This window comes from Haemorhous mexicanus, chromosome 29 (genome assembly GCF_027477595.1).
Source record: "Haemorhous mexicanus isolate bHaeMex1 chromosome 29, bHaeMex1.pri, whole genome shotgun sequence".
Lineage (NCBI taxonomy): Eukaryota > Metazoa > Chordata > Aves > Passeriformes > Fringillidae > Haemorhous > Haemorhous mexicanus.
The window spans coordinates 387,275-412,500 of record NC_082369.1 but is presented as its reverse complement, the minus strand read 5'-3'; the positions used below and the strand labels follow the sequence as shown (position 1 = coordinate 412,500).

Sequence of the window (25,226 nt, the reverse complement as noted above, 5' to 3'; positions counted from 1 at the left end):
CAAATTAACATTTAATTCGTGCCTGGTTCCCAGAAAAACCTGGGCACAGCCTCCTGGAGTTGTTGACAGTGATCCTGTTCCTTTGTGAGCTCTGTCCCTATTAAGTAATTTCCTCGCCTGTGTCTTTTGAGTTACTAAGGGAACAGGAATAAAATCTTAATAAAACTCCATCAACTGTTCCTGAAATAACAGCAGCTCCTTGGAGGGGCCTGAGCCAGGGATGGGGCTCTGCTCCAAATTCCCAGGAAATCCAGAGCACAGAGTCTTGGGATGGGTTGGGCTGGAAGGGCCCAAACCTCACCCAGTTCCACCCAGTTCCACCCAGTTCCACCACCCCAGGGTGCTCCAGCCTGGCCTTGGACACTTCCAGCCACAGCTGCTCTGGGAACCCCCAGTGAGGCAAAGGCAGCACATCCCAAAGGGGAATAAATCCTTTATTTTCAGGATAAAGCATATTTAATGTAAATAATACATGAAATATAGAAATAGAATTAATAATATATAAAATTATGCATTAGCATTAATATAGTGATGATATGTAAATAATCCCAGGGTTACCAATTAGCAGGAATTCTTCTCTTTTGTCCTGACTGTGCCTGATCTCCCTGGATTTGGGACCTGAGCCCTTGGGCATCTCCAGATCCAGGATTTCCTGCTGTCCTGGGCACCACAAAGGGGAAGGCTTTAACCCAACATGTCCATGGGGAAAGCACTGAGAGAGGCTTAGGCTGGATACTGGGAAGTTCCTCCATGGAAAGGGGTGGAACCCCCATTCCTGGGGGGATTTAAAATCTTGTGGATGTGGCACCTGGGACAGGGTCAGTGGTGGCCTTGGGATTGCTCTGCCTCCCCTTGCCTGTGGATACTGGATATTGGATGTTGGATATTGGATATTGGATATTGGATTTTGGATATTGGATGTTGGATTTTGGATGTTGGATTTTGGATATTGGATGTTGGATTTTGGATATTGGATATTGGATATTGGATGTTGGATATTGGATATTGGATATTGGAGGTTGGATATTGGATATTGGATATTGGAGGTTGGATATTGAATATTGGATAGTGGATATTGGATGTTGAATATTGGATATTGGATGTTGGATTTTGGATATTGGATATTGGATATTGAATATTGGATATTGAGTGTTGGATGTTGGATTTTGGATATTGGATATTGGATGTTGGATATTGGATGTTGGATATTGGATATTGGACGTTGGATGTTGGATATTGGATATTGAATATTGGATTTTGGATGTTGGATATTGGATATTGGATATTGGATATTGGACGTTGGATGTTGGATATTGGATATTGAATATCGGATATTGGATGTTGGATATTGGATTTTGGATGTTGGATATTGGATATTGGATATTGGATTTTGGATGTTGGATATTGGATTTTGGATGTAGGATATTGGCTATCACTGCCAGGGAGGGCAGGGGATGCTCCTGAGCTCTCCCAGGGAGATTTTGGGCTTTTTTTCCCTGGAGCCTGAATTTGGGCTCCAGGATGCTGCAGGGGGATATTGGGGTGGGTGTTCCAGGGAGGATGGTGTGGATGTTCCAGGGATGATGGCGTGGGTATTCCAGAGGGGATGGTGTGATGTTCCAGGGATATTGATGTGAATATTCCAGGGATATTGATGTGGATGTTGCAGGGATGATGGTGTGGATATTCCAGGGATATTGATGTGGATGTTGCAGGGATGTTGGTGTGGATGTTGCAGGGATGATGGTGTGGATATTCCAGGGATATTGATGTGGATGTTGCAGGGATATTGATGTGAATATTCCAGGGATATTGATGTGGATGTTGCAGGGGGATGGTGTGGATGTTCTCCTGAGGGGGTGGTGTCAATGTTCTCCCAGGGAGGATGACGTGGATGTTTTCCCAGGGAGGTTGTCATGGATGTTCTCCCAGGAATGTTGGTGTGGATATTGCAGGGATATTGGTGTGGATATTCCGGGGATGATGGTGTGGCTATTCCAGGGATGATGGTGTGGATATTCCAGGGATATTGGTGTGGATATTCCAGGGATGATGGTGTGGCTATTCCAGGGATGATGGTGTGGATATTCCAGGGATGATGGTGTGGGTATTCCAGGGAGGTTGGTGTGGATATTCCAGGGAGGTTGGTGTGGCTATTCCAGGGGTGATGGTGTGGATTTCTCCTGTGTGAACCCCCCAGTGCTGGGAATCCCAGAGGTGGCCCGGGATGTGCCGCTGTGCTCCCTGCAGTGGCCAGAGCCCTTTTAACCCTGTCCCTGTTCTCTCTGTCCCTCTCCCTCGCCTCCCAAAGCCCTGGAGAGCCGGAGCCCAGCTCGGTGACGGGGCTGTGTGGGCACAGCCTGGCCCTGCTCCTGTTCCCACGCAGCTGCAGCCAGGTGGGTGCTCCTGTTCCCTCGGGAATCAGCTCCCTCTGCTCCAAACCCCGGGGGAAGCAGCAGCTGGACACGAGTCCCCAGCAGGAATCAGCCCCCCTGTCCTGTTGAGTCCACCTTGGGGCAGCTCCAGGCCTCCCTGAGCAGCCCCTGTGTCCCCACAGCTCCTTTTTGGTGGGGATCACTGGGATTTGGGCTTCCAAAGGGTCCCTCAGCACCAGCCTGGGCCTCTCCAGGGATTGCTGGGGATTCCTGGTCAGAGGAGCAGCCTCTGCACCAGGGCCTGGAGCTGCCCACCCATGCCTTGTGCCCTCACCAGTGGCTTCCCGAGCTTGCCAGGAAATCCAGAACTCCCAGAGAGCCTCCCTGGGCCTGCTGCTGCATCCCATGGCCGGTTCCTCCTCCCCAGCCATCCCTGCTTTCCCCACATCCCGTTCCTTCTCCTTCACCATCTGTTTTTCCACGTCCAATCCCTCCTCCCTCTCCATCTCTGCTTCCCCCACACCCAATTCCTCCTCCCTCCCCATCTCTCCATGCCCGTACCCAATCCCTGCTCCCTCACCAGCTCTGCTTTTCCCTCCAGGAGCTCTGGGCTGGCCCAGGAGCCGATCCCGAGGGGTTGCCCATGGAATAGGCTCTTTCCCGGGTGCCTGGGCACAGCGGGAGCCTGAAGTTGGTCGCCCCGGGGCACCCAAACCCGCCCTGCCCTGGAGCCCCCGGCCTCTGCCATGAATGATGCATCCACCATGGATTATGAACTGCTCTCCCCGTCCCTGGTGGAGCACCCCGCCGGCGCCGCGGGCATGGATGCCGAGCAGAAAACTGTCTTTGCCTTCGTCATCTTCCTCCTGGTGTTCTTGGTGATGCTGATGGTGCGCTGCTTCCGCATCCTGCTGGACCCCTACAGCCGCATGCCCGCCTCCTCCTGGACGGACCACAAGGAGGGCTTGGAGAGGGGCCAGTTCGACTACGCCCTGGTGTGAGGGCGAGCCCGGGCCGAGCTCCGGTGCCGCCCCCGCCTGGCCCCGGCCCGGCTCCCCCTCCTTCCCTCCTCCCTCCCTCCCTCCCTCCCTCCGCGGTGCTGCCCCGCAGGGATGCTCCGGGCAGGGGGGTGAGCGGGGGTCCGGCCCCGGGGAGGTTTTCTAGGGGTTTCTCTCTTTTCTAAGCACTTTCCAGTTCTCTTGGCAGCCCGCGGGACGCCGGGGGTGGGGGGCTGGACGGGGACCCCGCTGCCCCTCGTGCCCCCGGGCACGGCGGAGGGGCAGGAGGGGACGGGACGGGGCATGGCGGGACCTGCCCTCGGCCCGCGGGGCCCCTGGGCTGGGCTCTGCCCGGTGCCAGGCCCGAGCTTTGACCCCCGGCCCCTGCTGCCCCCCGTGCCCCCCGGGAGTGCCCCCCGGCCGTGCCCCCCTGGTCCAGTGCGTGTCTGTGTGTCCTGTAGCTGAGCTGTGTCCGTCAGGGGTTTCTCGGCACCGGCCCCCCGTGCTGGCTTTGTTCCTCCTCCGCGCCAGTCCCGAGCCCCCCAAAAGGGAGGGGAGGGGGAGACCCCCCCTGTGCAGCCCCCCCCAGCTGTCCTCTCCCCCCTGTCCCTGCCCAGCCGGTGACAACGGAGCCAGGGGCAGTCCTGGGGACACCAGGATGGGCCAGGGGTCCCCAAAACATCCTGGGGCATCCCGGCCCTTCCCCGGCTCTCCCAGGGCTCTGGAAGTGGCCGAGGGGCTGCCAAGGGCCGTGGTGGGCGGGGGGGGTCCTGCCAAGGGATTTGGGCCCGGGGGGGAGAAGCTCGCCCCCCTCCATGGAAATAAAGCCGCACCGTGCCGACCCCAGCCGGCTCCTGCTCCGCTCTGTGCTGCGTCCCGGGAGGGGCACCGGGGCCTCCCCAGGTCCTGGGGGCAGGAGGAGGAGGAGGAGGAGGAGGAGGAGGAGGAGGAGGAGGAGGAGGAGGAGGAGGAGGAGGAGGAGGAGGAGGAGGAGGAGGAGGAGGCGAGGGGTCACTGACAGGTGCTGCAGGAGCCACCACCAGGACATGGGGACCCAGCCCGGCCACCCCCTGTCCCCAGCAGGGTCGGGCACAAATCCCCTCTCGAGCACGGAGCTGTGCCAGGACATTGTCCGGCTGTCCCAGCTCCTGTTTGCCCCTGCCCGGGGCTGTCCCCCCTGCCTGGTGCTGTCCCCGCTCCCTCCCGGTGCTGTCCCCGCTCCCTCCCGGCCCCCCGTGCCGCAGTCCCGCCCGCCCTCTGCTGGCACCGGGCTCCGTCTGCGCTGGCAGCCGGGAAGAGCTTCCAAAAACCGGGAATATCGGTCTGGAAGGAGCGTCTGGGCTGGACCCCACCGGCCCGACCCTGGCCAAGCCCAGCCGGTGCCACCCCTGCCATGGGCAGGGACACCTCCCACTGTGCCAGGGGGCTCCAGCCTGGCCTTGGGCACTGCCAGGGATCCAGGGGCAGCCCCAGCTGCTCTGGGAATTCCATCCCAGCCAGGAATTCCTTCCCAGTACCCACTCAAATTCCCCTGGTCCAGTTTGAAGCCATTCCCCGTGTCCTGTCCCTCCATCCCTCGTCCCCAGCCCCTCTCCTGGAGCCCCTGTTGGCTCTGGGAGGGCTCTGAGCTCTCCATGGAGCCTTCTCCAGGCTGGACAATCCCGATTCCATCTCCAAGGGAGCTCCAGGTTGGGGCTGGATGGGCCCAGTCTGCGCCCACACAAAGACACAGCTCCACTTAACCCAAAATAATTTTATTGTTGCCGTTGCTTCTGATACAAAAAAGGGATTCCACAAAGAGCCACCTCTCTGTGCGGGACAAGGGGCACAGGTTTGGGGTTTCAACACTTCCCCCCAAAAAAACCAACCAGCAAGAAATGTCAATAGAAAACAAATTAAAAAAAAAAACCAAAACAACCCAAAAAACAAACCAAAACACCACACCAGAGAGGAGGAGAGGAAACCTTGAGCTCTGAGACTTTGGCTCAACACACGCACACAAACCCAGCTCTGCTAATTTATTATTATTATTATTATTAATACTTTTTGGATTTTGGTTTTTCTTTTTTTTTTTTTTTAAAAAAAAGCACCTGTTGGAAAAAACAAACCAAAAATAATAATTAAAAAAAAAAAAACCAAAAAAACAATCCCAAACATCAGGCCACCCATCCTGTCACAAGCTCTGGGACTCTTGTAAAATCCAGAGTCTGGAGCTGCTCTGAAGAGTTTTCAAGTTTGCCTGGAGCCCCGATACAGTAAACACACATCCCCCACCCCAGGGAAATTCACACCCCTCCAAAAAAATGCAAAGCTACAGGAAAAGGCACTCCTGACAGCACCGAGCCAGCATTCCTTTGGTGGCTTTCCATAAATATGGGAGGGTGGATGGAGACAGTGCAGAACGCTGGCCAGGAACCAGCACCCAGGAGCTGGAGCACCTCGGGCCTGGGGATGAGGCAGTTCCTGGGAATGAGCACCTCTGTCATGGGAATCAGCACCTTTATCCCGGGAATCAGCACCTTTTATCCCGGGAATGAGCATCTTTATCCCGGGAATGAGCATCTTATCGTGGGAATCAGCACCTTTTATCTCGGGAATGAGCATCTTTATCACGGGAATCAGCACCTTTATCCCGGGAATGAGCATCTTATCGTGGGAATCAGCACCTTTTATCCCGGGAATGAGCACTTTTTATCCCGGGAATGAGCACCTTTTATCCCGGGAATGAGCACTTTTTATCCCGGGAATGAGTACTTTTTATCCCGGGAATGAGCACCTTTTATCCCGGGAATGAGCACCTTTTATCCCGGGAATGAGCACCTTTTATCTCGGGAATGAGCACTTTTTATGGTGGGAATGAGCACCTTAATGAAGGGAATCAGCACCATTTAGCCCGGGAATGAGCACCTTTATCCCAGGAACGAGCACTTTATTCCAGGAACTAATCAGCAGGGTTGGTGGAGAACTGCAAAGGATTCCTGCAAACCCAGGGAATGTCCCTGCAGGGATCAGCTGGGAGGGGTGGGAGGAGGGACTGCAGGCACCTCCAGAGCAGAGCATCCCACAGCTGCTGATCCCACAGGGACCTTGCCATGGCTGTCCTGTGGTGGCTGATCTTACAAGGACAGTTCCTGTGGTGGCTGATCCCACAGGGACATTCCCATGGCTGTCCCAGCAGGACGCTCCCCATGGCTGTCCCAGCAGGTGCTGATCCCACAGGGACATTCCCATGGCTGTCCCAGCAGGTGCTGATCCCACAGGGACACTCCCATGGCTGTTCCTGTGGTGGCTGATCCCACAGGGACATCCCCATGGCTGATCCCACAGGGACATTCCCATGGCTGATCCCAGCAGGACACCCCCCATGGCTGTTCCAGAGGTGCTGATCCCACAGGGACATTCCCACAGCTGATCCCAGCAGGACACTCCCCATGGCTGTCCCAGAGGTGCTGATCCCACAGGGTCATTCCCACAGCTGATCCCACAGGGACATCCCCACGGCTGATCCCAGCAGGACACCCCCCCATGGCTGTCCCAGAGGTGCTGATCCCACAGGGACATTCCCACGGCTGATCCCACAGGGACATTCCCACAGCTGATCCCAACAGGACACTCCCCATGGCTGTCCCAGAGGTGCTGATCCCACAGGGTCATTCCCCACGGCTGATCCCACAGGGACATCCCCAGGGCTGTCCCAGCGGTGGCGGCGGCGGTGGCAGGAGAGGATCCCGTTGTTCCCGGGGCGGGTGGCGAGGGGCAGGGCTGCGCTCTCGGGTGGGACTGGGGGGTCTCTGGTGGCTTTAGTAGAGCTGGAGCTGCAGCTTCATCCTCAGCGCCTGGCCCAGCTCCCCCGCCAAGTAGTCGAGGTGGTTGTCGGCCTCGAGTTTGTGCAGTTCCCGCCGGCGGGGCAGGGCCACGCTGACGATCTCCAGCAGGTAGGTGCCCGGCAGGATTTTCTTGCGGCCCAGGTGCAGGAAGCTGAGCCCCTCCCTGTGGTGGATGCGGAACAGCCCCTCCTCGTTGCCCTGGGCGATGGCGTAGCGCACGCGGTTCTCCAGCGGCTCCAGCGCCGGCAGCAGCTCCAGGATGTGCTCCTTGTGCGCCAGCTCCGACAGGTTCAGCGCCATGGACAGCGGCGCCTCCACGTCCATGCTGGCCAGGTTCACGGCGTGCTCCTGCCAGGAACAGGGGGCAGGGAGATTAACCCACCAACAGCACAGCTTTGTGTCCAAAAAGGGGCAGAGGAGTCCGGTTGACTTTATTCCAATAAAGGGAGAACCCTAAGCCTAACCCAAAACCCTAACCCCAACCCCAACCACAACCCCAAACCCAACCCTAACCCTAACCTGAACTCACCAAGAGCAGAGGATGGTGTCCAAAAAGGAGGCAGAGGAGTCCTACTGACTATATTCCAATAAAGGGAGAACCCTAACCCCAATTTAAGCCTAAGCCTAAACCTAAACCCTAAACCCAAACCTAACCCCAACCCTAACCCCAACCCTAACCCCAACCCTAACCCTAACCCTAACCCCAACCCTAACCCTAACCCTAACCCTAACCCTAACCCTAACCCTAACCCTAACCCTAACCCTAACCCTAACCCTAACCCTAACCCTAACCCTAACCCTAACCCTAACCCTAACCCTAACTCTAACCCCAACCCTAACCCTAACCCTAACCCTAACCCTAACCCCTAACCCTAACCCCAACCCTAACCCTAACCCTAACCCTAACCCTAACCCCAACCCCAACCCTAACCCCAACCCCAACCCCAACCCCAACCCCAACCCCAACCCTAACCCCAACCCTAACCCTAACCCCAACCCCAACCCCAACCCTAACCCTAACCTAACCCTAACCCTAACCCTAACCCCAACCCTAACCCTAACCCTAACCCTAACCCTAACCCTAACCCTAACCCTAACCCTAACCCTAACCCTAACCCTAACCCTAACCCCAACCCCAACCCTAACCCTAACCCTAACCCCAACCCTAATCCTAACCCTAACACCAACCCCAACCCCAACCCTAACCCCAACCCCAACCCTAACCCTAACCCCAACCCTAACCCTAACCCTAACCCCAACCCTGAGCCCAGGCCTCTGCTCCAGAAGGGATCCAGCTCCTGCCTTGCTGCAGCCCCTGCAGGCTGCCCTGCATTCCTCACCTGGTGCCCCTCGGTGCCGTTGACGCTGCGCCGCTGCCGGCCCCTCTTGGGGTACCCGTTGATCTTGCACTCGTAGCAGGTCTCAGGGGACAGCAGGTTGTCCTCATCCTCCTCCTGGGGCGCAGGCAGGTAGGGACCCTTCCCGAACCCCAAGCCAGAAATGCAGTGGCTGGTGGCAGAAGAGCAGAGGGAATCCATGAATCCCTGACATGAATTCCATGAATTCCATCCCATGGAAACGTCAGCACTCCCGGGTTCTCCGGGTGGGAAACACCCAGAGGGTCACGCGTGGGTGTGGCAGAGGACGTGCCCAAGACAGACCACACCGAGGTGGTTTCATTAATTAAGGGATTAATTAATGCACTGGGTGTATGCACAGAGCACCTGCTGGCAGCCCTGGGATCGGGCACAGGGGGCAGGAGATGTGAGCAATAGGAGCCTCCTCCAGCCAGCTCTCACAAGCTCTTGGAGCTCTGTTTCTCACCCAAGGTAGCTCAGCTACCTTTGGAGGCATAAAATCAGCAGGATGGCTTCTGTGGCAGTGCTGGAAACAAAAAGGTTTAACACAAGGCAAAATAACAAACTCCTTACAGAGAAAAACCGAGCCAGGTGCAAGAGGCCCTCCTGCCCCTGCTAAAACACCTCACAAAAGTGATGAGGATTTTATTTTTTTCTCTTCTTTTTCTAGTAAATTGCCCAGGTGGGGCTTTCTGGCTCCTCTCCAATTAGCTATCCTTAAGGTCGAGGTGATGCCCCCCAGGCCTATGAGGTGCAAAAGGCCCCCCCTTTTGCACCTAATCGAGGAAACTTCTGGGCTTCTTTCCTTTTTAAGGGGACAGAGGATAGCTTTGTACAGTTTAGTCACGTTCGTCCCTCAACAGGGGGCACACTGAGCGAGGAGAAGCTCAGGGCTCCTTATCCCTCATCCCCCAGCTGGGAACGCCCCTCTGGGCACTCCTTACCCCTGTCCCGCTCGGAAGTAGCCGCCGGGGCAGCCGCACAGGTACCCCCCGTCCGTGTTGGAGCAGCCGTAGCTGCAGGGGCTGCCCCCGGCCGAGCACTCGTCCACGTCCTGGCAGCCCCCGAAGGCCTGGTCGAAGTCGAAGCCCGAGGGACAAACGCACTTGAAGCTGCCCAGGGTGTTGTAGCAGGAGGCAGAGCCACAGGCGGAGGGGCTGGAGCACTCGTTCTCATCTGCACGGAGCCGTGGAGGGGTGGAACGGGGGAGTCAGGGAAGCACCGAGCCATGGGATGTCCCCCAGGGCTGCAGGGTACACCCCACAAGAAAACAGCGCATCCCATGGGTACAGGGTACACCCCACAGGCACAGGGTACACCCCACAGGTACAGGGTACACCCCACAGGTGTGGGATACACCCCACAGGTACAGGGTACACCCCACAAGAAAACAGCGCATCCCATGGGTACAGGGTACACCCCACAGGTGTGGGATCCCTCCCACAGGTACAGGATACACCCCAGAGGTACAGGATACATCCTACAGGTACAGGGTACACCCCAAGGGTACAGGGTACACCCGACAGGTACAGAATACATCCCATGGGTACAGGGTACACCCCACAGGCACAGGGTACACCCCACAGGTACAGGGTACACCCCACAAGAAAACAGCCCATTCCATGGGTACAGAGTACACCCCACAGGTGTGGGATCCCTCCCACAGGTACAGGATACACCCCAGAGGTACAGGATACATCCTACAGGTACAGGGTACACCCCACAGGTACAGGGTACCCCACAGGTGTGGGATCCCTCCCACAGGTACAGGATACACCCCACAGGTACAGGATACACCCCACAGGTACAGGACACCTCCCCAGGTATGGCACACCTCCCCAGGCAGGCAGGGCACACCCCCCAGGTATGGCACACCTCCCCAGGTATGGCACACCCCCCCAGGCAGGCAGGGCACACCCCCCCAGGTATGGCACACCTCCCCAGGTATGGCACACCCCCCAGGTATGGCACACCCCCCCAGGTATGGCACACCCCCCCAGGCAGGCAGGGCACACCCCCCCAGGCAGGCAGGGCACACCCCCCCAGGTATGGCACACCTCCCCAGGTATGGCACACCCCCCCAGGTATGGCACACCCCCCAGGTATGGCACACCCCCCCAGGTATGGCACACCCCCCCAGGCAGGCAGGGCACACCCCCCCAGGTATGGCACACCCCCCCAAGGTATGGCACACCTCCCCAGGTATGGCACACCTCCCCAGGCAGGCAGGGCACGCCCCCCAGGTATGGCACACCTCCCCAGGTAGGGCACACCCCCCCAGGTATGGCACACCTCCCCAGGCAGGCAGGGCACACCCCCCCAGGTATGGCACACCTCCCCAGGCAGGCAGGGCACACCCCCCCAGGTATGGCACACCTCCCCAGGCAGGCAGGGCACACCCCCCCAGGTATGGCACACCCCCCCAGGTATGGCACACCCCCCCAGGCAGGCAGGGCACACCCCCCAGGTATGGCACACCCCCAGGTGTGTCCCACTCACCCACGCACTGGTTCCACTGGTAGTGCTGCACGTAGCCCTGGGGGCAGCCGCAGCGGTAGCCCCCCAGCACGTTCTGGCAGCCGTGCTGGCACCGGTGGTTGCCGTCACACTCGTCCACATCTGCACCCAAGGGACACACAGGCAGCTCAGACACTGTCCCCTGGCCCTGTGGGGGCTCAGGGACCCACCTGGCACCCTCCAGGCTGCTCCTGTGCCTCATTCCAGCCCTGCAGTGACACCTGCAAGTCTGGAGCTGAGTGACAGCCCCGGCCCCCAGACAGCCCTGCAGGGATGGTCCCTGATTCCAGCTGAGCCCTGGGCTGTCCCCAGCCCTGCAGGGATGGTCCCTGGGCTGTCCCCAGCCCTGCAGGGATGGTCCCTGATCCCAGCTGAGCCCTGGGCTGTCCCCAGCCCTGCAGGGATGGTCCCTGAGCCCTGGGCTGTCCCCAGCCCTGCAGGGATGGTCCCTGAGCCCTGGGCTGTCCCCAGCCCTGCAGGGATGGTCCCTGATCCCAGCTGAGCCCTGGGCTGTCCCCAGCCCTGCTGGGATGGTCCCTGAGCCCAGCTGAGCCCTGGGCTGTCCCCAGCCCTGCAGGGATGGTCCCTGAGCCCTGGGCTGTCCCCAGCCCTGCAGGGATGGTCCCTGAGCCCAGCTGAGCCCTGGGCTGTCCCCAGCCCTGCTGGGATGGTCCCTGATCCCAGCTGAGCCCTGGGCTGTCCCCAGCCCTGCTGGGATGGTCCCTGAGCCCAGCTGAGCCCTGGGCTGTCCCCAGCCCTGCTGGGATGGTCCCTGGGCTGTCCCCAACCCTGCTCTGCCTCAGGCTCAGACCTCTCCTGCTGGAATATGGCACCATTCCCCTCCCCAAGGATCATCCAGTCCAAGCCCCAGCCCTGCCCAGACCCCCCAACAACCCCACCCTGTCCCTGAGGGCACTGCCCAAACACTCCTGAAGTTCCCATCTGGACTGAGGCTCCTCAGAGAACCTCAGAATTCCTCCCCATGGAAGCTCCCTGGAGGCCCAGCCCCACCTTCACAGTTGACCCCGGAGCTGTCCAGGGAAAATCCCTTCTGGCACTCGCAGTTGTAGCTGCCCGGGGTGTTCAGGCACTGCCCCTTGGCTCCACACAGGGAGGGCTGAGCCGTGCACTCGTTGTTGTCTGCAAAACACCACCAGGAGGGCTTTGTGGCCACCTGGGAATCCACCTGGAAATCCATCCCTGGCCACCTGGGAATCCATCCCTGGCCACCTGGGAATCCATCCCTGGCCACCTGGAAATCCACCTGGGAATCCATCCCTGGTCACCTGGGAATCCATCCCTGGCCACCTGGGAATCCACCTGGGAATCCATCCCTGGCCACCTGGGAATGCACCTGGAAATCCATCCCTGGTCACCTGGGAATCCATCCCTGGCCACCTGGGAATCCATCCCTGGCCACCTGGGAATCCACCTGGGAATCCATCCCTGGCCACCTGGGAATCCATCCCTGGCCACCTGGGAATCCATCCCTGGCCACCTGGGAATCCACCTGGAAATCCACCCCTGGCCACCTGGAAATCCATCCCTGGCCACCTGGGAATCCATCCCAGGCCACCTGGAAATCCACCTGGGAATCCATCCCTGGCCACCTGGAAATCCACCTGGAAATCCATCCCTGGCCACCTGGGAATCCATCCCTGGCCACCTGGAAATCCACCTGGGAATCCATCCCTGGCCACCTGGAAATCCACCTGGGAATCCATCCCAGGCCACCTGGGAATCCATCCCTGGCCACCTGGAAATCCACCTGGAAATCCACCCTGACCCTCTGGAAATCCACCTGGAAATCCACCTGGAAATCCACCCCTGGCCACCTGGAAATCCACCCCCGGCGCTGTGGCCACCTCAGACGCTGGGGCAGAGCCCAGGCTGAGCAGCAGAGGGACAGTGCAGCCCCTGCCAGGGCGACTGCAGAGGGACAGGGGTCTCTTTGGGGGTCTGGGGGCCGGGAAGCCTCAGCTGGGCCGGAGCTGCTCGCTGGGAACGGGCAGGGCAGGAATTCTGCACTCACCAATGCAGGACGAGTGGTGCTGCGTGAAGCCAGGGGGACACTTGCAGTTGAAGCCCCCGATGACGTTGACACAGAGGAACTGGCAGTTGTGCTGCTTGGTGGAGCACTCGTCCAGGTCTGCAGGGACAAGGAGGAGGTCCCCGTTTGTCCCCCTGAGGCTGTGACACCTCAGTGTCCCTGTGGATGCACAGCAGCAGCCCCAGGGGAAGGACAAACCTGTCCCCACCCCATACCCTGATGACGTGGGCACCTCATGCCTGTTATTTTCCTTGGTTTTCCCAATTATTTCCCCCAATTTTTCCCATTATTTTCTCCCAATTTTCCCCAGTATTTTTCCCGTTTCTCCCCTATTTTTCCCCATTATTTCCCCCCATTTTTCCCAATTATTTCCCCCAATTTTTCCCATTATTTTCTTCCAATTTTCCCCAGTATTTTTCCCTTTTCTCCCCTATTTTTTCCCCATTATTTCCCCCCATTTTCCCCAATTATTTCCCCCAATTTTCCCCATTATTTTCTCCCAATTTTCCCCATTATTTTTCCTGTTTCTCCCCTATTTTTTCCCCATTATTTCCCCCCATTTTTCCCAATTATTTCCCCCAATTTTTCCCATTATTTTCTCCCAATTTTCCCCAGTATTTTTCCTGTTTCTCCCCTATTTTTTCCCCAATTATTTCCCCCCATTTTCCCCATTATTTCCCCCCATTTTTCCCAATTATTTTTCCCCATTTTTCCCAATTATTTTTCCCCATTTTTCCCAATTATTTTCCCCCCTTTTGCCCAATTCTTTTCCCCTCTTTTCCCCCATTATTTTTCCTGTTTTTCCCCATTATTTTTCCAAAATTTTCCTGATTAATTTCCCCCAATTTCCCCATTATTTTCCCACCCCACACAGACACATCTGCAAGGTGCAGGGATGTTCCCCTGCCTCTCCTGCAGCTCACAAACCCCAGGTTCCCCCAGATCCTCAGGCCAGGCTCCTCACTCTGGGGGGGTGGGCACAGCCCCAGCCTGGCTGGTGACAATGCCACCTGCAGGGGACATCCCTCTGAGCTCCCTGGAGCTCAGGGTGTGCTGTGCACTCTCCAGGACAGGGCCAGGAGCATTTTTTCCCTGATGAGGCACACGTGGAGCATGGAAGGGACAAACCCTCACGGTGGCACCTTCCCCCAGATCTTCCTGCTGACATTTTCCCACGTCTGGCTGCCCTGTCCCCTCGCCCCCACCTTTGCAGATCTTGCCATCCTCCTGCAGGACGTAGCCCCGGGGGCAGGAGCACTGGTAGCTGCCCTCGGTGTTCTTGCAGATGAAGTTGCAGGGCTTTGGGGACTGGTTACACTCGTCCAGATCTGCACTCCAGGGACAAAACAGGTCAGGTTGTGCTGCTGGGCAGGGTCCCCTCCAGCCCTCCCAGCCCACTCAGGGGCTCCTGAGCACGAGGGGATGCCGGGTTTTGTGCTCAGGGCTGAGATATCCCCACGGATTCTGGCATTCCTGGACAAACACCCCATTTTCACTCTCCAGGAAGCAGCTGAGCAGAGCCAGGTGCTTTGGGGGAGCAGCTGAGCCCCAGCCAGCACAACAAATCTGGGACAAATCCCGCTGAGAGCACCGTGACTCCAGATGTTTATGGCAACATCTGGATCCCAGCAGGGCGCTCAGCCCGCCTGGAACCAGCTGTGCTGCCTGGGGGGGGCTGGCAGCTCCCAGATTTCAGCTCAGACCCCAGTCCTTGCCAGCCCCTGGGCTCGGGGAGGACACGGAGCTCATCCAGAAGGAGTCAAAGGAGGCGAGCAGGGCGGAGCAGCCGGACCCGCAGCTCCGGGGAGCCGAGGGGAGGGCGGCTCCGGGCGCGGCTCAGGACCGGGAGGGCAGCCCCGGGGCACGGCTCACCCTGGCAGGCGGTGCCCGTGATGTCCGGGGTGTAGCCCAGGCGGCAGTGGCAGCGGAAGGAGCCGATGCTGTTGATGCACTGCCCGTTCCTGCACAGGTTGGGCAGCACCTTGCACTCGTCGATGTCTGTGGAGGGAGAGGGGGGCAGGAGGAGCTGTCAGTGCCAGGGCAGCTCACTCCCCACGGAAAGCTTATCTGGTGGTTATCAGGTAATTCACACAGCACAAGGGTCTGCGGGTTATTTGGGCACAGCTCCCAGCGGCCAACAAACACCCCCTGCTAAACTGGGAGCTGGGAAGATAAACTGGATTTCTGGCTGAGCTGTCACCAAGCAGAAATCTTCTGCACATTCCCTGGAGGTGTGTGGGGCTTGTCCCCAGAGCAGGGATGGAGGCTGAGTGAGGGACTCTGTTAATTTATCATTATTTCCAAGCCAAGTTACATTTGGCTCCTGATCAATCCTATTTCTTTTGCCAGCTTTAACACCTCGATATCTGCACATTTATGTTCTGCTCTAGTCTACCAGCAGTCCTTTCCATTTTGTACTGTGTAATAAGTAATTGTGATTAAGATCTTTTATCCCCTTTGTTAATAAATAACTCATTCTAGAATAGACCTGATCTGCCATCCTCAAACCTCAAAGGACAGAGGGATTCCTTAAAATTAAGCCAAAAATCCAGTGCTAAGGCAGGGCTGGTCTGAAGCTCCCCCTCACGCCATGCCAGGCTGGATTCTCCCAGAGAGCCAGGGAACCCTGCAGAGGCTCCCTGCCTGCTCTGGGGGGGTCATCCCTGGGCCCAGCCCTGCCCTGTCACTGTCACACTCTCTGGAAAAATCCCCTCGCCCAGGATTCTTCTCCTGGGAAGCTGAGAGGCCTCAGAGAAACAGGAAAACAATCATTATCTGATTGTTTCTCCTGTGTTCTGCTGCTTTGGAATGTGGTTGGAGATTGTTTATCCAACAGGTGAATTGCTTTGATTTAATGACCAATCATGGTCAGGTTGTGTCAGGACTCTGGAAGGAGTCAAGAGTTTTCATTCTCATTCTTTGCAGCCTTCTGTCTGTATCCTTTCTCTAGTCTTTAGTGCAGTTTTAGTATAATAATGTAATGTAATGTAATGTAATGTTATAATGTAATGTAATGTTATAATGTAATGTAATGTAAATATAATGTGAATATAATATAATATAATATAATATAATATAATGTAAATATAATATAATATAATGTAATGTAAATATAATATAATGTAATGTAATGCAAATATAATATAATGTAATGTAATGTAATGTAATGTAAATATAATATAATGTAATGTAATGTAATGTAATGTAATGTAATGTAATGTTATAATGTAATGTAACATAATGTTATAATGTAATGTAACGTAATGTTATAATGTAATGTAATGTAAATATAATGTGAATATAATATAATATAATATAATATAATATAATATAATGTAATGCAAATATAATATAATGTAATATAATGTAATGTAATGTAAATATAGTATAATGTAATGTAATGTAAATATAATATAATGTAATGTAATGCTAATATAATATAATATAATATAATATAATATAATATAATATAATATAATATAATATAATATAGCAATATAATATTGCAATATAATACTGCAATATAGTATTGCAATATAGTATAGCAATATAGTATTGCAATATAATGCAATATAATAATAAATTAGCCTTCTAAGAACACAGAGTCAGATTCATCATTTCCTCCTTCCTCCTGGGGCCCCAGCAAATACCACAGTGCCCCACTGACCTCTGCCATCCGTGGAGTACCCAGGGCCATGGGGACACATCTTCTTGTAGTGGGCAGTGCCAGGCAGGGGGCAGAGCTCGCACTGGGGGCCCCAGCTGCGCCCGCTGTTGCAGCAGCACTCGGACTTGGTGACCAGGTTGCGGTTGGTGGAGGACATCTGGCACATGGTCTGCAGCACCTCCGTGAAGCAGAAGCCCTGGCGGGTGTCTGGGCACAGAAAGGGGACACAAATCCAGGCTCTGAGGCAGTGCCAGCAGCAGGGGGAATGGAGCAGGCGGTGCCAGGGAGGGTGGGGGGGTCGGGATAAAGGGGATGCTCCAACAACTGTCCTGCTCAGGAGCAGAGAATCCCAGGGGAGTTTGGGTTGGAGGGACCTTAAACCCACCCAGTGCCACCCCTGCCATGGGCAGGGACACCTCCCACTGTCCCAGGGTGCCCCAAGCCCCATCCAAGCTGGCCTTGAACAGATCCAGGGGCAGCCACAGCTTCTCTGGGCACTCTGTGCCAGGAAACAATTCCTGCCCAGTATCCCGCCTGCCAGCAGGAAGCCATGCCCGTGTCCCTGTCCCCAGTCCCTCCCCGCTGTCTGAGCCCCTCAGAGCCCCCCAGAGCTTCCTGGGCAGGCCATTACCGATGCACTCGGTGCCCGAGGCGCTGACTTCAAAGCCCTCGTTGCAGTCGCAGCGGTAACTGCCGGCCGTGTTCACGCAGCGCCCGTTGGGGCAGATCCCGGGCTTGCTCCGGCACTCGTTCTCATCTGCCAGGGAGGTAGCACACACACAGCCCTGCTGAGGCCAGGCACAAACCTGCCCAGCTCCCCACTCCCTGTGGAGTGTCCTCAAACCTGCCCAGCACCCCGCTCCCCGCGGAGCATCCTCAAACCTGCCCAGCTCCCCAATCCCCGCGGAGCGTCCTCAAACCTGCCCAGCTCCCCAATCCCCGTGGAGCATCCTCAAACCTGCCCAGCTCCCCACTCCCTGTGGAGCATCCTCACTGAGCCCCTGAGGGTCCCTTCCGTGTCTTTGGGCAGCAGGGAGGAACCTCCACCTGCCCCGGGGACAACATCCACCTCCACCTGCCCCAGGGAAAACATCCACCTCCACCTGCCCCAGGGAAAACATCCACCTCCACCTGCCCCAGGGAAAACATCCACCTCCACCTGCCCCCAGGGAAAACATCCACCTCCACCCCAGAGCTCTCCCAGAGCAGGGTGGCCAGAACTCAGCTTCCCTGGCTTGCCCATGCTCCAGCTGCTGCTGGGATTGGATTGGATTGGATTGGATTGGATTGGATTGGATTGGATTGGATTGGATTGGATTGGGTTGGATTGGATTGGATTGGATTGGGTTGGATTGGATTGGATTGGATTGGATTGGATTGGATTGGATTGGATTGGATTGGATTGGATTGGATTGGATTGGATTGGGTTGGATTGGGTTGAGTTGGATTGGACTGGGTTGGATTGGATTGGATTGGACTGGGTTGGGTTGGGTTGAGTTGGATTGGATTGGGTTGGATTGGGTTGGGAAAGCCCAGGGAGAAGCCCGAGGATGTAAAACAGAGAAGGATGTAAAATAAAGGATATAAAGGAAAGAAGGATGTAAAGCAAAGGAGGATGTAAACCACAGGTCAGTGGATGATCCCTCCGAGAGGAACATTCCTGTCTGTGCCCCAGGAATGCCCCAGGAATGCCCCAGGAATGCCCCTGGTACCTGTGCAGCCCTCGCCATCGGGCCTGCGCTGCATCCCAGGAGGGCAGATGCACATGAAGGTGCCGATGAGGTTCTTGCAGAGCATCCCCCGGGACTCACAGTCGTGCAGCCCCTCTGCACACTCATCCAGATCTGCAACGAGACCCATCAGAGCCCCTGCCAGCCCTGCCAGCCCAGCTCTGCCCCCCTGCTCTGCCCCATCCATCCCTGCAGCCTCGGGCCAGGCTGCCTGGCACACAGGTTAAAAAACATCATGGAATGAGTTGGGACTTTGAAACTCATCCAGGGCCACCCCTGCCCTGGCAGGGACACCTTCCACTGTCCCAGGCTGCTCCAAGCCTTGGACACTTCCAGAAATCCAGGGGCAGCCCCAGCAGCTCTGGGAAACCTCCCCACCCTCCCAGGGAAGAATTCCCTCCTACCAGGACACCGAGGTGGTGAGAAAAGCCAGCTCAGAATTCCCACCTTCCCTGTGCACACCTGGCCAAGTGCAGGGGCTGGGGGCAGTGTGGGCCGTGCCCTGGTGGCTGCAGAAGGGCTTTTACCTCTGCACATCCTCCTGTCCTCCCGCAGGGCGTACCCAGAGGGGCAGGTGCACTCGTAGGAGCCGAAGGTGTTGATGCAGCGGAAGGCGCAGAGCAGGGGGTTCAGGGAGCACTCGTTGATGTCTGCAGGAGGAGAGGACAGGACTCACCTGGACCCCCTCAGCAGGGGCAGGAGCTCCCCAGGGCACACCCACCCTCCCTGGGCATCCATCCCACCAGAGCTGTGTTCCTCCTGCTCTGCTCTGCCCTTGCAGAGGGACAGAGCCCTGGTGTCCCAGCAGCTTTGGTGGGAACGGGCTGCTGGTCCTTGGGGAGGCAGCTCCTCTGCTCATCCAGGGCTCCAGGCCTCCTCCTGGGCTCCAGAGGGAGCTGAAGGAGCCCAGTGTGGAGAGGAGCCTCACCCAGCTTCCCCACACCATCCCTGGGGGGCTGGCCCAGGCAGGGAGCAGGGGGTCCCACAGAGCCCAGCGTGGTGGGAAGGAAGGGGCTGGCCCAGGCAGGGAGCAGGGGGTCCCACAGAGCCCAGCGTGGAGGGAAGGAAGGGGCTGGCCCCCAGGTCATTACCTTCACAGGTCATCATGGGCCCCGGCTCAAAGCCCTCGTCGCAGGCGCACTCGAAGCCTCCCACCACGTTGGTGCAGGTGCCATTCCCACAGGGATTGCCAATGGAGCACTCGTCCGTGTCTGGGGAGCACAGCAGCGTGAGGAGGAGGAGGAGGATGGGGAAGGGCTGGGCTGGGCTCTTGCAGGCAGAGCACTCCAAGTGTCCCAGCAGAGCTGGGATGGAAGGGGTGGGGGAGCAGCGATTCCCTCCCTGCACACACAGATCCATCCCCTGTGGAGTGAGGGGGATGGAGCAGCAGGGAGCAGAGCACCCCCCCAGACCCCCCAGAGCCCCCAGAGCCTCACCCACGCAGTTGACCCCGGTGTAGTCCAGGTTGTAGCCGAAGGGGCACTCGCAGCGGAAGGAGCCGTCGGTGTTGATGCAGGCGCCGTTGATGCACACCCCCAGGTTCTCCGAGCACTCGTTCACATCTGGAAATGGACAGTGCAGCTTCACACGGCCACAAACAGCCCTGTCCCCTCAGCACTGCCAGGGGATGCTCAGGGGATCCTGGGAGTCTCAGGTGTTCCCTTGGCACAGCTGAGGGTGAGCAGTTTGGGGGGTCTGGGGGTGCCCAGGCCCGTGTGCCCCCAGGATCCCACCCCGCTCTGCAGCAGCCCAGGTCTGGTCAACTCCAGGCAACAACCCCCAGCCCAGACTTCTGCTCATCCCTCCACACAGCCTCACCTTCCCGGGTGTCACCTGGGCCTGGGATGGCCCCGTGGCCATAGGGACACAGCTCCTGGAAGGCAACTGGAAGAGAAAGTGGGAATGAAAAGAGAAGGAAAGTGGGATGTGCTGATGGGATTGAAGGCCTCTGGAAGTAGAGTGGGGACACACCCATCTCTCCATGGGGACACAGCTACTGCTCCCATGGGGACACACCCATCCCTCTCCCTGGGGACACATTCCCATGGGGACACACCCACCACTCCCATGGGGACACACCCACCACGCCCATGGGGACACACCCACCACTCCCATGGGGATACACCCACCACTCCCATGGGGACACACCCACCACGCCCATGGGGATACACCCACCACTCCCATGGGGACACACCCACCACGCCCATGGGGATACACCCACCACTCCCATGGGGACACACCCACCACTCCCATGGGGACACACCCACCACTCCCATGGGGACACACCCACCACTCCCATGGGGATACACCCGCCACGCCCATGGGGACACACCCACCACTCCCATGGGGACACACCCACCACTCCCATGGGGATACACCCACCACTCCCATGGGGACACACCCACCACTCCCATGGGGATACACCCACCACTCCCATGGGGACACACCCACCACTCCCATGGGGATACACCCACCACTCCCATGGGGACACACCCGCCACTCCCATGGGGACACACCCACCACGCCCATGCAGACCCTCCCACCTCCCCCCTGGGGACACCCCCGCCCCTGTCCCCTCCCTACCGTTGCCCTCCTGCGGGCACAGCTCGCAGGGGTCTCCCCACCCCTCCCCGGGCATTTTGCTGCAGCAGCACCGAGCCTTGGTGGTGTTGAAGGCCTTGGGCACCGAGCACTTCCCGTTGTCGAAGCGAGTGAAGCAGAAGCTCTGGCGAGTGTCTGGGGGAGGATGGGGAGGTGCCAAGGTCAGGGAGATTCCCGGGAATCGGGCAGGAATCCCAGGAATCGGGCACTGACCGAAGCAGCGGCGGCCGTTGTCGGACAGCACGAAGCCGGGGGGACACACGCACTGGAAGCTGCCGGGGGTGTTGGTGCACGTCCCAAAGAGGCAGATGTTGGGCTCCTCCTCGCACTCGTTGATGTCTGGGAGCAGCAGGGACACAACCAGGCTCGTTAGAGCAGGTGAGGGGCGTGGGCACCTCCCCTGCCCCAGCCCAGAGCCCTCCTGCAGGGAGAACAGGGCACAGCAACGCCCCGGGGCCTCCCGTGGGGCTGGGCTGGCCCCGCTCCCCGCAGGGGTTTGGGGGTGCTGACGCCCCTGGGGTGCCCTGGCCCCCTCGGGAAGGACAGGTTGGGGTGTGCAGGTGCTGTGAGGGGGGCACAGGGCCGGCCTTACCGATGCAGTTGTCGTTCTGCACCTCGTAGCCAGGGGGGCAGATGCAGCGGAAGGAGCCCTCCAGGTTCTGGCAGGTGCCCGGGGAGCAGGTCCCGGGCAGGCTCACACACTCGTTGATGTCTGGAGAGGGGAAAACAGCCAGGGGTGGGGTCTGGGCTCTGCTCTGAGCACTTGGGGCTGCACCAGGCCCTGCCTAGCCCCAGAAGTGACAGGGAATGGGGGAAATATTTCCAGGATGGTTCCCAGGGCATCTCTGGTAGGACTTTAGGGCATGGACAGGACATTTCTCCCACTCCTGCAGGTCCCAGCTCACAGAAGGACAGGTCTGGAGCGAGCTGGAGGCAGGGAGGGGCCAGTCCAGCTCTCCATGGGCATCTCAATGAGCAAGCTCTGCTTCCAGGGGACTTGGGGGTGCTTCTGGAGAATGCCAGTGGTGGGACCAGCTTGGGGACAGCACCAGCCAGGCCAGAGGACCCTGGAGGTGGAGTGGACCCTGGAGTGGACACTGACCCACGCAGTTCTTGCCGTCGGGGGTGCGGTCGTAGCCCTCCTGGCACAGGCACTGGAAGGAGCCCACGCTGTTGATGCACTGCCCGTTCCTGCACACCTGCCCCACCAGCGACAAGCACTCGTCCACGTCTGCAGAGCCACAGCAAGAGCGTCAGGTGTCACCCGTGGCGCTCACAGCCGGCAGGGCTGGCCCCAGGGGTGTCCCCAGGGCTTGGGGACGCACCCATGCAGTCGTTGTTGTGGGTGAGCTCGAAGCCAGGGAAGCACAGGCAGTTGTAGGAGCCCACGGTGTTCTTGCAGGTCCCGTTGCCGCAGGGCTGCCGGTCACACTCGTCGATGTCTGCGGGGACAGGGGCACACCTGAGAGGCCAGGCAGGGCACAGGGACAGCCTGGGGACAGGCTGCAGGGCACAGGGACAGCCTGGGGACAGGCTGCAGGGCACAAGGGCACAGGGACAGCCTGGGGACAGGCTGCAGGGCCCCAGGGCACAGGGACAGCCTGGGGACAGGCTGCAGGGCTGCAGGGCACAGGGACAGCCTGGCAGGACACTCAGCTGTCCCTGGCAGCACCCTGGAGTGACAGAGACTTGTGTCCCCCTGGGGTGGCACTGACCAGGGGAGTGACACTGACCCAGGAGGGTGACACTGACCCAGGGGGGTGACATTGACCCAGGGGGGTGACATTGACCTGGGGTGGGTGACACTGACCCAGGAGGGTGACACTGACCCAGGGGGGTGACACTGACCTGGGGTGGGTGACACTGACCCAGGGGGGTGACACTGACCCGGGGGGGTGACACTGACCCGGGGGGGTGACACTGACCCAGGGAGGTGACACTGACTGGGGGATGTGACACTGACCCATGCACATGGTCTGCTCCCCGGTGGCCTTGAAGCCGTTGTGGCAGATGCAGACGTAGCTGCCCTCGGTGTCCACGCAGTCCCCGTGGCTGCAGACGTTGGGGATCTCCTGGCACTCGTTGCGACCTGGAACGGAGCCCAGGGGGGGCAGGTGAGGGGCGGGAGGGGACAGGTGGGGACAGCAGAGCCCCGCCCACACTTCTGGAGAGGTGACTTGGGAGGCAATGAGATTTATGTGCTGTCATGCCCGAAAAAAGGGGGTGTGATCAGGTGTGTCCCACGTGTGTTATAGGTGTGTGCTCAGGTGTGAGTGGCTCAGGTATGACCGGGTGTGTTTCCCAGGTGTGTCCCAGGTGTGTCCCAGGTGTGATCAGGTGTGTCCCAGGTGTGATCAGGTGTGTCCCAGGTGTGTTATAGGTGTGTGCTCAGGTGTGATCAGGTGTGAGTGGCTCAGGTATGACCGCGTGTGTTTCCCAGGTGTGCCCCAGGTGTGATCAGGTGTGTCCCAGGTGTGATCAGGTGTGTCCCAGGTGTGTTTCCCAGGTGCATGTCCCAGGTGCGTGTGTGTCCCAGGTGTGCCCAGGTGTGTGTGCCCAAGTGTGTGTGCCCAGGTGTCCCAGGTTGTCCCTGGTGTGTGTGCCCACGTGTGTGCCCCAGGTGTGTGTGTCCAGGTGTATCCCAGGTGTGTATGCCCAGGTGTATCCTAGGTGTCCCGGGTGTATCCCAGGTGTGTCCCAGGTGTGCCCAGGTGTGTGTCCCAGGTGTGGTCAGGTGTGTGTCCAGGTGTGTATGTCCCAGGTGTGTGTGCCCAGGTGTGTATCACAGGTGTGTGTGCCCAGGTGTATCCTAGGTGTCCCAGGTGTATCTCAGGTGTATCCCAGGTGTGTCCAGCTGTGTCCCAGGTGTGTGTCCCGGGTGTGTATGTCCCAGGTGTTTCCCAGGTGTGTGTCCCAGGTGTGTGTGCCCAGGTGTGTGTCCCGGGTGTGTGTGCCCAGGTGTGTCCCAGGTGTATCCCAGGTGTGTCCAGCTGTGTCCCAGCTGTGCCCAGGTGTGTGTCCCAGGTGTGTGTGCCCAGGTGTGTGTCCCAGGTGTGTATGTCCCAGGTGTTTCCCAGGTGTGTGTGCCCAGCTGTGTCCCAGGTGTGATCAGGTGTGTATGTCCCAGGTGTGTTCCAGGTGTGTGTGCCCAGCTGTGTCCCAGGTGTGTTCCAGGTGTGCCCAGGTGTGTGTCCCAGGTGTGTGTGTCCCAGGTGTGCGTGCCCAGGTGTGCCCAGGTGTGTATGTCCCAGGTGTGTTCCAGGTGTGTGTGCCCAGGTGTATCCCAGGTGTATCCTAGGTGTCCCAGGTGTTTCCCAGGTGTGCGTGCCCAGGTGTGTCCCAGGTGTATCCTAGGTGTCCCAGGTGTCCCAGGTGTGCGTGCCCAGGTGTGTCCCAGGTGTATCCTAGGTGTCCCAGGTGTCCCAGGTGTGCGTGCCCAGGTGTGTCCCAGGTGTGTCCCAGGTGTGCGTGCCCAGGTGTGCCCAGGTGTGTATGTCCCAGGTGTATCCCAGGTGTATCCCAGGTGTATCCTAGGTGCCCCAGGTGTGTCCCAGGTGTCCCAGGTGTGCCCAGGTGTGCCCCTTACCCACGCAGGCGCCCCCCGGGGACAGGCGGTACCCGGTGGCGCACTCGCAGCGGAAGCTGCCCGGGATGTTGACGCACTCGGCGTGCCGCTGGCACAGCGTCTCCCCGCTGCTGCACTCATCGATGTCTGCGGGGACAGAGGGCACGGGGACACTGGCATGGCGCTGGGAACACCCGGGGGGATCCCGGGAATGGCCGAGGGGGGCGGGGATCGCTGCTCCGGCGGAACAGCTCGGGAGGGAGCACGGGGGTCAGGGAGTGCAACTCCTGTGCTGTGCAGGACACCCCAAAGATCCCCCCTGTGGGGCAGGACACCTAAAAATCTCCCCTGTGGAGGACCCCCAAAAATCCCCTCTGTGTGGGACACCCCAAAAATCCTCCCTGTGGGGCAGGACGCCCCAAAAATCCCCTCTGTGGGGCAGGACACCCCAAAAATCCCCTCTGTGCGGGACACCCCAAAAATCCCCCGTGTGGAGGAGGACATCCCAAAAATCCCCTCTGTACAGGACACCCCAAAA

At 58.5% G+C, this 25,226-nt stretch overlaps 2 protein-coding genes across 16 annotated transcripts in view; one reads left to right on the top strand and one right to left on the bottom strand.

Annotated features, from left to right (window-relative positions):
• Positions 1–4,219, top strand: part of CTXN1 (cortexin 1) — an 18,608-nt gene extending 14,389 nt beyond the window's left edge. For 4 of the 5 annotated variants that reach the window (XM_059870084.1, XM_059870083.1, XM_059870082.1 and 1 more), the window contains exons 2-3: positions 2,312–2,396; positions 2,977–4,219. In XM_059870084.1, coding sequence (XP_059726067.1) covers positions 3,122–3,376 — 255 coding nt within the window. In that variant the 5' untranslated portion in view covers positions 2,312–2,396; positions 2,977–3,121 and the 3' untranslated portion in view covers positions 3,377–4,219. The remainder of the gene's footprint in view (positions 1–2,311; positions 2,397–2,976) is intronic. The other variant, XR_009489713.1, reaches the window with a different exon arrangement.
• Positions 4,220–5,111: 892 nt separating this feature from the next.
• The window catches only part of LOC132339641 (fibrillin-2-like), a 92,887-nt gene continuing 72,772 nt past the window's right edge, over positions 5,112–25,226 (bottom strand). Inside the window, exons 35-57 of one of the 11 annotated variants that reach the window (XR_009489697.1) lie at positions 24,710–24,835; positions 23,087–23,212; positions 22,449–22,565; positions 22,226–22,354; positions 21,716–21,835; positions 21,337–21,462; positions 21,106–21,258; positions 20,341–20,406; positions 19,959–20,084; positions 19,614–19,733; positions 19,050–19,172; positions 18,505–18,636; positions 17,424–17,549; positions 16,793–16,999; positions 14,998–15,123; positions 14,331–14,453; positions 13,108–13,224; positions 12,087–12,215; positions 11,058–11,177; positions 9,503–9,734; positions 8,541–8,709; positions 5,893–7,548; positions 5,112–5,850 (exon numbers count right to left, since the gene is read on the bottom strand). Coding sequence is in view for 2 of the 11 variants with exons in the window: in XM_059870006.1 (XP_059725989.1) it covers positions 7,174–7,548; positions 8,541–8,709; positions 9,503–9,734; positions 11,058–11,177; positions 12,087–12,215; positions 13,108–13,224; positions 14,331–14,453; positions 14,998–15,123; positions 16,793–16,999; positions 17,424–17,549; positions 18,505–18,636; positions 19,050–19,172; positions 19,614–19,733; positions 19,959–20,084; positions 20,341–20,406; positions 21,106–21,258; positions 21,337–21,462; positions 21,716–21,835; positions 22,226–22,354; positions 22,449–22,565; positions 23,087–23,212; positions 24,710–24,835 (3,188 nt within the window). In the remaining 9 variants the exon portion in view is untranslated. Of the gene's footprint in view, positions 7,549–8,540; positions 8,710–9,502; positions 9,735–11,057; positions 11,178–12,086; positions 12,216–13,107; positions 13,225–14,330; positions 14,454–14,997; positions 15,124–16,792; positions 17,000–17,423; positions 17,550–18,504; positions 18,637–19,049; positions 19,173–19,613; positions 19,734–19,958; positions 20,085–20,340; positions 20,407–21,105; positions 21,259–21,336; positions 21,463–21,715; positions 21,836–22,225; positions 22,355–22,448; positions 22,566–23,086; positions 23,213–24,709; positions 24,836–25,226 lie in introns of all 11 variants that reach the window. The other 10 variants (XR_009489700.1, XR_009489703.1, XR_009489698.1 and 7 more) reach the window with 10 other exon arrangements.